This window comes from Fusarium musae, chromosome 2, assembly GCF_019915245.1.
Source record: "Fusarium musae strain F31 chromosome 2, whole genome shotgun sequence".
NCBI lineage: Eukaryota > Fungi > Ascomycota > Sordariomycetes > Hypocreales > Nectriaceae > Fusarium > Fusarium musae.
The window spans coordinates 46,051-59,827 of NC_058388.1; the positions used below are offsets into that span (position 1 = coordinate 46,051).

The window sequence follows — 13,777 nt, forward strand, 5'->3', positions numbered from 1 at the left end:
CTAGAGTGGATAGAAACTACACTTTGAGAAATTCTGCAACTAGACTCACTGTCATCCAGTAGGCTACACGGCCGCCTGCTGCAGTTCTTCTGAATAAGAGTCTACAGAAACGAAGCGCTCGCTCAACTCCACTCCATCGGTTGCCCCAAAGATCTGGAACAGAGCAAAATCAGTAAGTCTCAATAAAGTGTCACGACAAAACAAGGGATCAAGATTCAAACGTACCTTCTTTATGTCTCCGTAGATGCCAAACTGCACTGCCGTCATGCCACTAACCATAACTGCACGTGCTTGCATGCCTGTGTAGGCACCGCGTAGTCCAAGCTCAGAAGCAATGCGAAATAAGCGACGGGATGTACTTTCGCCTACGACTGCTCTTTCCTTGTTGATTTTACTCAGCATTGTATCGGCCGGCTGAGAGACGACGGCGGCGGCCAATCCAGCGACAAGCCCAGCACCAAGGTTAATACCAGTAACCCCCATTGACGAGAGCTCTCTCTTGTCTACAACGCTATATGCTGTCTGGACGGCTTTCTCGTAGACTAGAAATGTTGCCATTGTGTAGGGGATTCTGCGATAGTCGCCTAGGTTAGCAAACAAACATCATAGCGACAAGGGTTGGTCTGGCCGAGCGTACTGTTTGAGGAGAATAGGACCCAGGCCGGAGTAGAGGCCACTCATACCCTCTTCTCTTGCTAGCTTTGCTAGACCGCTCACGCAGCCGGTGGCATAGCCAGGCTGAGATACCAGCCGTATTCGAACAGATTCGAATGGACACAGTGCAATATCGCCAAGGAACTCGGCCGCGGCAGCTGAACCTAGGTAAACGGCGTTTCGGTTATTAGCAGCCGTCGATTGTCCCAGATAGTCTACTGCACGAGCTTTGAAGTACTCGTAACCGCCAAATTTGAAAGCACCCTGGAGGCAATAGCCGGCGATAGTGGGACCTAAACCGGTCAAGAGAGCCCCTGGTCCTTCTGCTGAAACTATGTGGCGTGCACTCTTGGATAGACTGCTGCTGTACGCGATCGGGTCGAGTTGGATCCTTGTTTTGACGCTATGCAAGAGAGAAATGTCAGTATCAATACCATCGCGGGGTTGGTCATAATAATCATTGCATGGTCGGATAGTATTGTGTAGAGGCGGGTTTGGGGAAAGGTGATGTCGTTATGCGATTGGAACGCGGAACAGACATGGTAACGTCACGAGAGGCACAGTCTCAACCTCGGCGCAAACTAAGAAAAAAGGAAGCTTCTTTGCTTACACATCGACGGGAGTTAGAACAGCGTGAGTGAAGGCGCAACAGAAGGCGCCAGCGAGGGCATATCTTGCGTATAAAGATACATCCGTGGGATTCTCCTTTGCTACAGCAACCATCAGCTTGTCCTTGGTTGGCAAAATCCTTTCTTTAGCAGCGCTGATTGCTTCTCTGGGATTCGGTGCATGATTGACGAAGTGGAAGCTAACGATAACAATAAGCAAGTGAACCAGAGAAAAACAGGCTGCAATCGCCGTCCATTCCAAGGGGGTATTCAGAGCCACCACCACCTTCTAGAGCTTTGAGCTTTCAGTTCGTTCATTTTGTCAGAGAGGGCCTTTCGTTGCGGCTCACTCAGGCTATCTCCAGCTGCATCCATGACCCTTAAATGCTCCTTCTTCAGCTTCTCGAAGCTTTCGTCTAGCTCTTTATGCCAAGGATACAATACAAAAACTTGGAATCCCAGGGCGGAACCAGCCACGACGAAGTTGGTCAAGCTTATGGCGCGCGTAAGTTTCATTATGACTTGCGACGTTGGGATGGTTGCCGAATAGAGTCGTTAACTTGGAATACAGCGTCAAAAGTACGTGAGGCTAATACACCGAGTAATAGGAATGTGTGGGTCTACAGAAGAAAGAAAAGTATTAGAGGAAAGACTGCATGCACCGGGGGCAAGGTGAGTAAAGCCATCTTTTTATTGACATGTGAGAATGCAACTGTCCCCACTTGAGTTCATCGGTAAGTACGGAGTGCAGTAGCGTTTTGTCCAAACTTTAACAAGGGGTTCGCTATCCACTAACGTTAGCTGTCAGAGTCTGACAGGTACCTCGTGTTGCTACCCTGGTATTTAGACGAAAATTCTCCGTAAATCACGTAGCATCATGCCTGATAGTCGGGCCTTTAGGGTAATATGTCAATTACCCGATCTTCTCCAGGTACCCCTAGAAGGCCATCTTAAACTGCGCTGAACAATCACAGTCAGGTATCAATTTAGTATCATCCTTCCGATTGAAGTTCTGGGTGATTTTGTCCCCGACGTGGGCCCCCTCTTGGGCATGATGTCGAACAGGACGATGGAGTAGTACAACGGAAATAAGGTGCTAGATGGACTTAGGTACTGTACTTACAGGACAGTCGAGACCAACGCATCGCCTAGAACGACCTGTGGTCAATGCGTTCAATAACTGGCGTGTTGGATGGGAGAGAAAAGCGGACCAAACTAAGAGTCTGGACCCAACGAAAGGAGCAATGGCCGCCAGAAGAAGGAGTAATGAGTCTCGCTTGGAGAAAACCGGAATGACCATACTCATTGATCAGCAACTTCATGTCAGCGAATCGGCTTTATCTGTACACGCGACGCGTAACAAACCCTGGATAATTAAGCCGTAAACATGCTTTGAACTTCTTTATTCAATGCTTACCATAGAGTAAGCAGCCTGCCGCTGTTAGTTGCAAACCCGCAGCATGAGTCATAAGCGAAAGCAACACGTCTTGTGTGGTGTGACATCTTTGGCACGGACGCAAAGTCAGCGCTGGCCTCGGCTAATTCTGTCGTATCACAACTGAAACTCGGGGAACAACCCACATTTAAGCCGATTCATGAAGTCACGGGTTAAAGGTTATTATCAAGCCTGGAACCCAGCAAAACACATATTGGTTTCATTGTAGGTGTGCAGGCTGTTTTGATTTGTTAGCTGTCACCATCATTAAGATGTTACCAATCATCATAAGCTATTTGAACGAATCACTATAGTGGGCTGGCTGATCGGAAAAATGAGGCCAGCCATTCTAAGAGGTTACTATAGCATCTGATTGATCTAACACTACGTCATCAAATCATTCGTGGTCCTGACTTGAGCCTCGTTTCTTATTTAATTTTGCCGGCCTTGACCACCTGAAGAAGTTTATCTACATAATACCAGTGTTGCAACTATTCAATTCGGCCGCTTTCCTTACCTCAGCACTACAGGTAACTGGTACCACCAAAAAGGCAAAATATCCACGCTCTCATCACCTCTATTGCTTAGTCCCTTGCCGAATAAAACTCAGAATGTCATCATCAACCAACTTGGTAGTTTTGAAAAGCTGATTCTTCGCACAACAATCAGGCATTTTCGCATAATAATAGCAATGACAAGTGGATGGTGTGCTTGCAGCCAAGCGAGGTTCCGTCTCGCGGGGAAAAGATCTCTTGGGATGCTACGATTGTTTATGCCTCAGAAGAGCAGAGTGCTTCGCGGATGGCATGCAAAGAGGAAAAACAGGACGATGGGGTAGCAAACCCATATCACGGTTTTGCATTGATTGTGGAATGCACCCGCTTTCAGCCACTACTCGATATAATCGTGCCAATAGACCGGAATGAGAAGCGAGGTATTTGTTAGATGCTGGTATGAGATGGGTGGCATCGTGCCAACGGACTCCTTCAGTGAGAATAGATGGGTCTGCATGACTTACTGGGAGCCTGTTGCACGACGGCGAAGGGGCGGGAGAGAGAGCAGCAGAAGCTTCAACGCCAGCAGAAGAAAACTGCAGAAGCGAAATAGAGGGCTGAGCGCCGCGCTCGATGCCGTGACCTGGGTTGTCCTGAGAGTGATATCTGACACCACGATATCAAATAAGGATTCTAATTAGACTTGACCTGGGTCTGAAAGCTCATAGTACTAAACTTAAGTTCTATGTTACTGTTAAGAACAGATCTTGTCTCTTTCCTACTACTACTTGATGGAACGAACGGTTGACTTGAGAGAAGGGCAAAAGGGCTTGGGATACAGTAAATATAGGTAGAGCTTTAGAAATCTCAGGGCTTGCTTTAAGATCTGATTGTGTGGCGTTGGTCGGTATATTGACGTTAAACATTTCACGAACCTTAAATACCTTTGCCCTTGCTTGTATACATGGACCTTCAGCGACCAGAAGCTGGAGCGTTGATGCCGTGGGCAGACAAGTCAGTCGACCCAATAGCCACTGTAACTTCCCGGTTACTTCTAGGCTCAATGCATTTTGCCCTTCTGTTTCCCCAAATTGATATTCGAAGGCCTGTCCAGGTCTCTTTTTCAACTTTGCCGTAATCAACAAAGTCAGAGCAAATAAATTAATGTCTTTCTTATATACTAGATAATCCCAATGCCTAATACTAGATTCAAATATGCAACGCGCCAAAAAGCGGACATGAGATTAAAGATTATCAAGTCGATACTCGCGGTGAAGATGGCTTACCAGAAAGAAATACTTTGCGTCAAATGCTGTCGAATAAAAAACATGGAAACCAGACAACAGTATCCACATAATCAACAAGGCTTTATTAATTGCTGCCTTATGTGCTTGCTGAGTATTTCCCTTATCTGCTTCTTGTCTATTGTATATGCAGCACAGGACGAGATAGGGAGCAGTTTTGCCGCGTTTCCTATCTTATTCCTAAGCTTCGGAACGGTAGCACACAATAGTTTTCCGCATTCCCTTATCCGACTGTATATCGGCTAAGACCCTGCTTGAATAAGTACGTGATACTAACAATGCCAAGCATACGAACTCATTCCGCACTTACCTTTATTTCCGTCGTATCGGAATATTGCTATTTATAACAAATCAATCCAATGGGTTAGCTATAAAAATCCGAACTATTCTTAAACTCTAAAACTTTATTCTTTACTTACTCAACTTCACTTCATTGTCCTTTTTATTGCCGTGATGGAGCCATTACCTACACGTTCCAAACCTGAAGCCCGATTCACCCTCGAGAAGTCTCCGGATACGCAAGATATCGAGGAGGGCACAGTGCACCAGTAGGACGTCAAGATAAATCCAGGATAGATGGAAAGAGTGTACTAAACACAAATAGCAGATATGTTCAACCAGCGCTACCCATTAACGAAGCGTTGGAGTCCAAGCTTCGATGGAAGATGGATCTTCGTATACTGCCCACGGTTACGATTATTTACTGTACGTCTCGAGAATCCAAAGCTGTAGGCGAGGCAAAGCTGACGCACTTATGATTCAGTGCTTTGTTTTATTGATCGCGCAAACATTGGTGAGCATATCAAGGCAACTACTCTTGAGCAGTTCTGATAACTCTGCAGGCAACGCCAAGATCGCAGGTCTAGAGGCCGACTTGAAGATGCAGGGTTACGACTTTAACATCTCACTCTCCATCTTCTATATCTCCTACATCCTGTTTGAGATCCCTCTGAATCTCTTGTGCAAGCGGATAGGGCCGGGTTGGTTTATACCTGCATGTTGTCTCGGCTTTGGTATCTGCACCACCTGCACGACCTTTGTCAATGACTTCTCGACTCTGTGCGGGCTCCGGTTCTTACTTGGCGTTTTCGAAGCGGCAATGCTCCCGGCGAACGTGTACTACCTCTCGCGTTGGTATCGGCGCAGTGAACTGACCTTTCGGCTTTCGTTCGTTATCATCTCGGCGTCCTTGGCGGGTGCTTTTGGGGGCCTGCTTGCCTCTGCCATTTTGCGTCTTGAAAGCTTCGGCTCCTTACATTCATGGAGGATGATCTTTGCCATCGAAGGTTAGACACCCTACGGCTACCAATTTCTTGACGAACAAGCATTGCTAATCCCAGCGATTGAAGGTACTGTGACCTGTGCAGTGGGTGTAATCTCGTTTTTCACGCTCACCGATAGGGTCGAAACTGCGACCTGGTTGTCACCAGAGCAAATGGCATTGGCAAATACAAGAATTATGTCAGAGAGAGTCGGGACAACCGAGATTATCGACAAGTTTGGCACCAAAAGAATGCTCCGAGGCATCCTGAACCCAGTGGTGATCCCAACAGCCGTGATATCCTTCTTCAACTTCATCACTGTTCATGGCCTGTCCTTTTTCCTTCCTACCATTGTTCGCACAATATTTCCTCAGCACTCTGTCCAAAACCAGCAGCTTCTCACGGTTCCGCCAAACGTTCTGGGCACGATCATGTGCATGCTATTCTGCTATATAAGCTGGAAGGTGGACAAGCGCGGCATCTTCCTTATCATCTGTGCACCGTTCTCAATGGTAGGATACAGCATGTTTCTGGCAACGTCTAACCCGCATGTGCGCTATGCAGCAACATTTCTGCCAGTATGCGGCATCTTCGCGTTGGGAGCATTCCCCAATGCACACGTCTCGGCAAACGTCATCTCGGATACTTCTCGGTCCTCGGCGGTCGCCTTCAACGTGATGCTTGGTAACATTGGAGGTTTGGTATCAACTTGGGCATTCCTCCCTTTCGATGGTTCAGAGTATCGCATCGGTAACGGTCTCAATCTGGCAGCACAGTCATCTATCTTTTTGATTGGCATCTGCATGTACTTTGCGATTGAGAGGAGTAACAAGAGAAGGTCAGCGGTGGATGTGGAGAGGGAATTAGCTGGCAAGACTTTGTCGGAGATCCAAGACCTCGAATGGCGACACCCAGGCTTCAGATGGGAGAATTAAGATCATCAATTCATTCAAGGAGTCGTGTCGTATTCTGCTGGATACTCTTCTCCATCTATCATCTGTTGCTCCATCATTTGAGAAGATTAGCCACAGGAGTCTTAAATTCAGGTAGCATTACAATCGATTGCTTTTTATGATAATTAATTCTATCCCGATTTTTGTTTCATTTGTTGAACCTTCCCGTGATAATGCTTCTGGTGTGGAACCATCGTAATCTTGGAATCGATGTCCAATTAGCCTTACACCCACGGATCCAGTCAAGTCAAGGTCTCAGTGCACATCTGACCTAACAAACAAGCTTGCCATAATCGCATCTTGGGCTTCCTAATCCAGACATGGAAAATGAGTGAATGACTGGTGCAGTGCACATACATAGATAGAAAATAAGTCGGGTGGCATGACAGCCGAAAGGAGCGGGGTAAAACAGTGATGACTGGTTGGATTGTATCTCCAATCATGTTGGAGCGGAACGGCTTAGGCTTCGGAAATTCCCTTTATCATATGATTCATATCCATATGCGACGGAACTCCGATCCGCAGAACGGTGTTTGGCCCATGCAAGCCGCCGGGCCTCAGTATCAATGCCACCACTGACCTGGTGCGGAATAGCTGTAGCAGATTTGGCGTCGTGAATAAGGGACTCAAACGAAGGAATGGGCCAATTGGCCTTGGAGCTGTGTTGTGCTTTTGTCGAGAATGGAAAGGCCGAATATCCGATTTGCCTGAACCGTATCTCCGTATGTCACAAGATGACACAGACTCCGCCTTCATAAAAGAAATCGTGAAGCACTATACCAGCACACTTCTTGTGTTCGATACTAAGCCTATTAGCAAACTCCAACAAAATCATTACATAATTTAACTAGTTCTCATCATGACGAAAAACAGTTTCTCCGCGCCTCCAATTCTCCCCGCTACTCGTCTGCACAACCCTACAGACAACCTTACAATTCTGGAACCGCTTAGCAGACGGGGTTCCGGACCAGGATTAATCATCCTCGTGCCCGAGACTGGCACAGCCACCAGTAATACACTGCGGATTGACGGATGTGTGCCGTCTCCGTTGATGAAATGGGCTGAAGAGGGCTACACTGTCGCTGAGATCACAGAGGGTGGGCTAGCCAACCCTGGTGAAGCTCTGAGTCTGGCGCTAAAGGAGCTCGAAGCTACGAAGTCGACTGAGCCCAAGAACGTCGTTGGTGTCATAGGTAAGTCTTGTATTATTGAAAGGCCGGGTTGGCGAGCTAACAGACGTCCTTGTAGCATACTCGACGCCGTTTTGGGACCTAGTAGCTCCACATGTCGACTCATTCCCCCAGATCTCAGGTGTTGTAATCTTCGGCGATATTGGGGATAACGATGCATCTGCAATCGCTTCCTCAAAGGTCCCACAGCTGCATCATCTTGCTGGGAAGACCTCCAAACGCTTACAGCGTACAAAAGCGGTGACGGCCTACAACTACCCGGAAACAACATCGTACTTGTTCGGCACTCCCTTCAGCCAAGACTTCAGTTACAACATGGAATCTGTTTCTCACAGTCGAAGTCTGAGCTTCTTGAAGCCTCTTATGAACGGACCATACTTTGATCTAGAAGTTATCTGGGACGAACATACCTATTGGGAGTTCGAAAACCGATCCGTGGAGAACACCATGAGCACTATGGTACAAGAGCCATATGTTAATCATGTGCCTACAGTAATTATTCTCCTCCCTTGCATCTTTATTTAAAGACGTATAGCAGCTGACTCATGATACCTAGATGACAGGTGGGATTGGCCGTGAGAAGCTGACTGCCTTCTACCGCGACCACTTCATTTTCCAGAATCCTCCAGATACGGAAACCTACCTTATTAGCAGATCCCTTGGCATTGATCGAGTCATCGACGAGTTTCTTTTTATATGCACTCATCATTCCCAGATTGACTGGCTGTATGTCTTGCGAACTAATACATCCTACCCGTGAATATGCCAACTGACGTTTCTGCGACCTTTAGTGCACCAGGGATTCCTCCCACAGGGCGAAAGCTTGAAATACCATTCACTGCTGTTGTCAATATTCGAGGAGACCGGCTTTATCATGAACACATTGGCTGGGATCAGGGAACAGTGCTAGCGCAGTTGGGTTTAATGCCTTCCTACCTGCCATACCCTCATCCAGTGCCCAATTCGCAGGGTCAAGAGAAATTGGAATACCGCGTCCCAGTAGCTGGTGTGGAGACTGCCAACAAGATGAGGGACAAAGAGGCTGTAGAGTCGAATGAGATGTTTGCGTTTGGTCTTCGTAAAGTCTGATCGGGGATGGTACGATGTATCTGGCGATGTCTTTCATTATCATAGCTAATAGTTCAACTGTTCAGCTTTGAGCATCTTGCCTCTTGGTTTTGCACTCGTGACGCTCTTCATGAACAACTTCTGAAGTGATGCGATAATAAGGATCTCAGGTGGGCGCATTCACTACCCCATTGTCCCAGTGCAGTCCGTAAGCGGCTGTGAGTTCGTCGATCCGAACTTTACCGGAGAACACGGAATGACGGACGGTGCACCGGCTCTCAAAGCGAAGCCCGAGGAGTGTGTCGAGTAAGCCCAATGGCCCAGCCAGCATAAAGCGTCAAGCCCACCTCGTTAGCACGCGTATTCCGCTCTTCAGGATACGATACTCCGTGTTTGTCTCAAATCAATCTGACCACAATCTCAATCAACCAAGATATCCTTATACGCATCTACTTACAAGCTTCGACCATGGCAGACATCAAACTTCACAATGTCCGACCAATGTTCGAGCTGCGCGGTCGCAATTATATTGTGACAGGCGGCCTCGGAGGTATCGGCTTCGCAGCTGTGCGGTCTCTTTGCGAACTGGGGGCCAATGTCGCCGTCTTAGACATTCAAGCCAAATCGAAGGATGTATTCTCTAGCGTCGAAGACGAGTTTGGCACCAAGGTTTACTACTTTCAGACCGACGTCACCAAACTCGATAGCTTAAATGCTGGTGTCGATCAGGCCATCGAGGCCCTCGGGTCTCTTGACGGATGCCTACCTTGCGCAGGGATCAACTGCAACAAACCATTTGTTGACCAGTCGTGGGATGACTTCACGCGCATTCAGGAAATTAATGTAGGAGCCATCCTCCCCAATACTCTGTTTACTGTCTAACATTTCCTTTACAGGTGCGAGGAACATACTTTACTGTTCAGCGCGTGGTCAAGCAGCTGATCAAGCAAGGAACCCCTGGTAGCATTGTCATGATGGCCTCTCAGTGCGCTCATATCGCTATTCCAGGTTGCCGCATGTCCTCCTATAACGCGTCTAAGGGCGGCGTTCTTATGCTCACCAAAGCGCTTGGTGTAGAGCTGGCCAAGCACAACATTCGCGTCAACTCGATCTCACCTGGGTATGTAGATTCTCAGATGTTCAGGGACGTGTTGGCCACTCAGAGTGAGCGGGATGCGAAGCAGCCATACCAAGCCCCGCCATTGAGGCGCCTCAGTGACCCAAATGACCTTACGCCCGCTATTATTTATCTTTTTAGCGATGCGTCTAGACACATCACGGCTACAGACATCAAGATTATGGGTGGGTTGGACGCTGGGCAGATTGATGGACATGTTACCTACGAATAAGAAGCCCGAACTCAGTATGCTCCTCCACTAGTTAGTTAAGATAGTTATTTCAACACAATTATACTATCTTCATCCTCCTATTTTTGGTCTCCCATGAAGGACAGAAGGAGTGAAGGCGTTCTGATGGGGTCCACAACATGGATCTACCAAGTGTAGAATTGAGCTTTCTGGATGCGTGAATATTCCGCTTATCCTGCTTTAGAGAGATCTCAGCCCAATGCTGAGCGTGTCCAGCTTACCTTTCTCTTCCTAAAGACCCCCGACCTAGTTCCGGATCCATCTTTTCGGACCGTTCCGTAATCACGGCAGACGCGGTCGGAAAGGTGGGGCTACTTCCGAAATATCCTAATCCGCTCCGATAAGGCCGTTGCAGCAAGACTTATGTTGATGCAGACGCTATCCATTCGATTCTTTGCTCCGGAGTTGTAGGGTTGAGAAATGCCGCCTTGGGGATGCCGCACGTTGATTTGGAGCAGGGGGTTCCAAACACTGTAACATGAGATTAGGAAAGCTTATCATGGTGTAAAAGAACAGCAGGCTATTCTATGTCGTAGAAGACACCCACTTTATCCAGTCCGTTTGCATTCGTAGTTCCTCTGCGTGTTCACTCTGTCTCGCCTATCTCACTACAACAAATCAGCCCCATCTCACATTACCAAACATGTCAGAATCATATGACTTGGTCGTCATTGGCTCTGGTGAGTTACAGCTCCCCTTACCATGTAGAGTCCACACCAACTGAAGTAATCACAGGTTGGTTCGGTCTTGGCGCCTCCAAAGCCTACATTGAAACGCACCCTGATGAGAAGGTTGCCATCCTTGAAGCAAATGACTCCATTGGAGGAACATGGTCAGCCAACAGACTGTACCCAGGTCTCAAGTCCAACAATATGATTGGGACCTATGAGTTTCCTGACTTCCCCATGAGCAAGGATATTTACGGTGTGGAGGAGAATGATCACATTCCTGGCAAGGTTCTGCACAAGTATCTCACTGATTATGCCCGCATCCATGGTATACTTGAGAGAACCCAGTTCAACAGCACAGTCGGCCAGGTAGAGCAGACCAGCGATGATGGCTGGAGGCTTATTGTGACGAGCCCCCAAGGTGAACGCCAAATCAAAACCAAAAGAATAGTTGTCGCCACTGGCCTCACCTCTACTCCCAACATGCCCAACTTTGAAGGCAGCGAGAGCTTTGGCAAACCTCTGTTCCATGCCAAAGAGTTTTGCTCTCGAGCCGATGAAGTCAAGGACGTTAAGAATGCCATTGTGGTTGGTGGTGCCAAATCTGCCTATGATGTTGCATACGCCATGGTTGATGCTGGAGCTCAGGTCGATCTGATTGTCAAGCCGGAGACTAACGGCCCTGTGTGGATTGCGCCTCGCTGGGTGACTCCCCTAAAGGCTCGTATTGACAAAACCTTGACTGTGCGTTTCATGACATGGTTTGCTCCCTGCCCCTGGGGCCACGAGGATGGCTTTGGTGGGATCCGGCGCTTCCTTCATGGCACGGCGGTTGGACGCATGATTGTGCGCTCATTTTGGAGGTCAATGGGCAACGACGTTTTGAACCAGATCAATTACGATAACCACCCAGAGACCAAGAAGCTGAAGCCGTGGTATGACGTGTTCTGGATTGGCAGTGGCCTCAGTATTCTCAACTTCAACAAGGATTTTTTTGACTTGGTCCGTGATGGAAAGATCCGTGTCCACATCGACAACGTCAAGCGTCTTGAGCCGGGCCAAGTTCTTCTAGAGTCCGGGAAGAAGCTCAAGGCAGATAGCATGATATGCTCTACAGGATGGAAGAAGGAATCTCTCGTCAAGTTCTCCAATCTCGGCGAGCACGCTTTCGGACTACCGTTTGGGCCGAAGGAGCAGGCCCAGCTCAACTCTGAGTTTGATGCCCGCGTGAAGAAGCAGTTCCCGCAGCTCAAGCAACAGCCCAAGCTTCGCTCTCCTCTTCGCCCGAACGCTGAGCCTCTGCGTAACTACCGCTTTATAGTCCCTCCTGCTTTCCTTAGCAAACGTAACATTGCCTTTGCTGGCATGATCTCGTCTGTTACAACAGCGGTCTGTGCTTCGATGCAGGGAGTGTGGATCTCTGCCTATTTCGACAACAATTTGGTACGAGAAAGTAAATCCCAGGAGGATATCACAAACGAAGTCATGATGCATACTCAATGGGGTAAATGGCGCTACCCTGCTGGCTATGGAGCGAGCCTGCCTGATTTTGTCTTTGAAGGCGTTCCTTATGTTGATATGCTTCTCAAGGACCTTGGCGTCAAGAATCGTCGCAAGCCGTCCTTTTACGCTGAGCTCACGTCTCCGTACACTCCTCAAGATTACAATGGTGTCATGGACGAGTACAGGAAGCGTTTTCAGGCTAAATGATTCTATGAAAATATCTGTTATTAGTTTTTTATCTCCTATAGAGTCAAGTAAGAGTAGTGTTGTTTATTTGAGTGTCATTCAGTTTCATTAATTGTGAGCCATCTGTGCCTATGCTGACAATGACCTCCGCCAGTTGATTCTAGTAAGATAAAGTACCAATTGCTCACAGGAACGAGGCCAAAGATCGGCTTCCTCAGGAGATGTATGTAAAGCATTTCTATGGAATATTTGGTCGTGATTGCTGTACCAGACTGTTTTCCCACAAGGTTTAGTTAATTGAGAATTTTCATGTGCTGGATCGATGAATCTCTTTAGATTTGCGGCAAATGATGAGCCTTGGCATCGATTGATCAATTAGAGAGGTGCAATAATAAGCCATAGTATGCGTCTTAGAGACAATGGAGATTAAGGGGTACTTTACCATACAACGGAGACAATGACGCTGGCGTAAAATCTTACAGCAAGAGGGGAATCCGATATACCAGCAGACTGCATATGCAATCTCGACCAACCTTCAGAAGACGCCGATACGAGCAGTGAGAACCGGCTGGCGACGCCTAACAAGGCCTAGTCTAGCACAATAGAAAATCCTACATCAATACGCGCAAAAGTAGGAACGGAAAAGACATTGGTTCCAGACTTCGGAAGCAAGCCGTAGTGCTATTTCGAGTCGGTGGGGTTGACGGCTCAAAGCCATCATAGCCCGGATCGGAAGATTTCCTCCAGACACGTCCCTCTCTAGGGCTATCCATTCACCTTACTGCTTGGGGTAATAGATGCCGACTGGACACCAAAACACCATGTTTCATTATATACAACTGCCATCTGTAGTCCATGCTGCATGCAAGTGCCAGCTTCAGTTAACCTCCACTTGTCGTCGTACTACCTCGTGCATCATATCTTTCTCTCATTCCGTCCAACCATGACACGCCTGTACGTATGACTTGGGCTATCGCAGATATTGTTTCCAGACCTGCTTTTCATCCCCCGTAGAGTTTGACCATTGTGGCTGATCCATTGTGTTATAGAACAACCTATTCTGCGTCTTTTGCCTTCTTTGAAGC

General features: G+C 47.8%; 6 protein-coding genes across 6 annotated transcripts; 4 read left to right on the plus strand and 2 right to left on the minus strand.

The window, feature by feature from the left end:
* Positions 1 to 63: 63 nt before the first annotated feature.
* Positions 64 to 558, minus strand: J7337_001949 (uncharacterized protein; the record flags this gene model as incomplete). The annotated part of the gene is made up of 2 exons (XM_044819682.1): positions 64 to 153; positions 226 to 558. 2 exons carry the CDS (start codon positions 556 to 558, stop codon positions 64 to 66), a joined length of 423 nt encoding a protein of 140 aa, XP_044683982.1.
* A 45-nt stretch (positions 559 to 603) lies between these two features.
* Positions 604 to 1,377, minus strand: J7337_001950 (uncharacterized protein; the record flags this gene model as incomplete). The annotated part of the gene is made up of 2 exons (XM_044819683.1): positions 604 to 1,057; positions 1,265 to 1,377. The coding sequence occupies 2 exons, from the start codon at positions 1,375 to 1,377 to the stop codon at positions 604 to 606; spliced, it is 567 nt and encodes a 188-aa protein (XP_044683983.1).
* A 4,577-nt stretch (positions 1,378 to 5,954) lies between these two features.
* Positions 5,955 to 6,692, plus strand: J7337_001951 (uncharacterized protein; the record flags this gene model as incomplete). The annotated part of the gene is made up of 1 exon (XM_044819684.1): positions 5,955 to 6,692. The coding sequence occupies one exon, from the start codon at positions 5,955 to 5,957 to the stop codon at positions 6,690 to 6,692; it is 738 nt and encodes a 245-aa protein (XP_044683984.1).
* An 877-nt stretch (positions 6,693 to 7,569) lies between these two features.
* J7337_001952 (uncharacterized protein) lies at positions 7,570 to 8,989 on the plus strand (the record flags this gene model as incomplete). Its single annotated transcript, XM_044819685.1, has 4 exons — positions 7,570 to 7,903; positions 7,959 to 8,392; positions 8,457 to 8,626; positions 8,692 to 8,989. 4 exons carry the CDS (start codon positions 7,570 to 7,572, stop codon positions 8,987 to 8,989), a joined length of 1,236 nt encoding a protein of 411 aa, XP_044683985.1.
* A 447-nt stretch (positions 8,990 to 9,436) lies between these two features.
* Positions 9,437 to 10,317, plus strand: J7337_001953 (uncharacterized protein; the record flags this gene model as incomplete). The annotated part of the gene is made up of 2 exons (XM_044819686.1): positions 9,437 to 9,811; positions 9,865 to 10,317. 2 exons carry the CDS (start codon positions 9,437 to 9,439, stop codon positions 10,315 to 10,317), a joined length of 828 nt encoding a protein of 275 aa, XP_044683986.1.
* A 661-nt stretch (positions 10,318 to 10,978) lies between these two features.
* On the plus strand, positions 10,979 to 12,713 carry J7337_001954 (uncharacterized protein; the record flags this gene model as incomplete). Its single annotated transcript, XM_044819687.1, has 2 exons — positions 10,979 to 11,015; positions 11,071 to 12,713. 2 exons carry the CDS (start codon positions 10,979 to 10,981, stop codon positions 12,711 to 12,713), a joined length of 1,680 nt encoding a protein of 559 aa, XP_044683987.1.
* Positions 12,714 to 13,777: the final 1,064 nt, after the last annotated feature.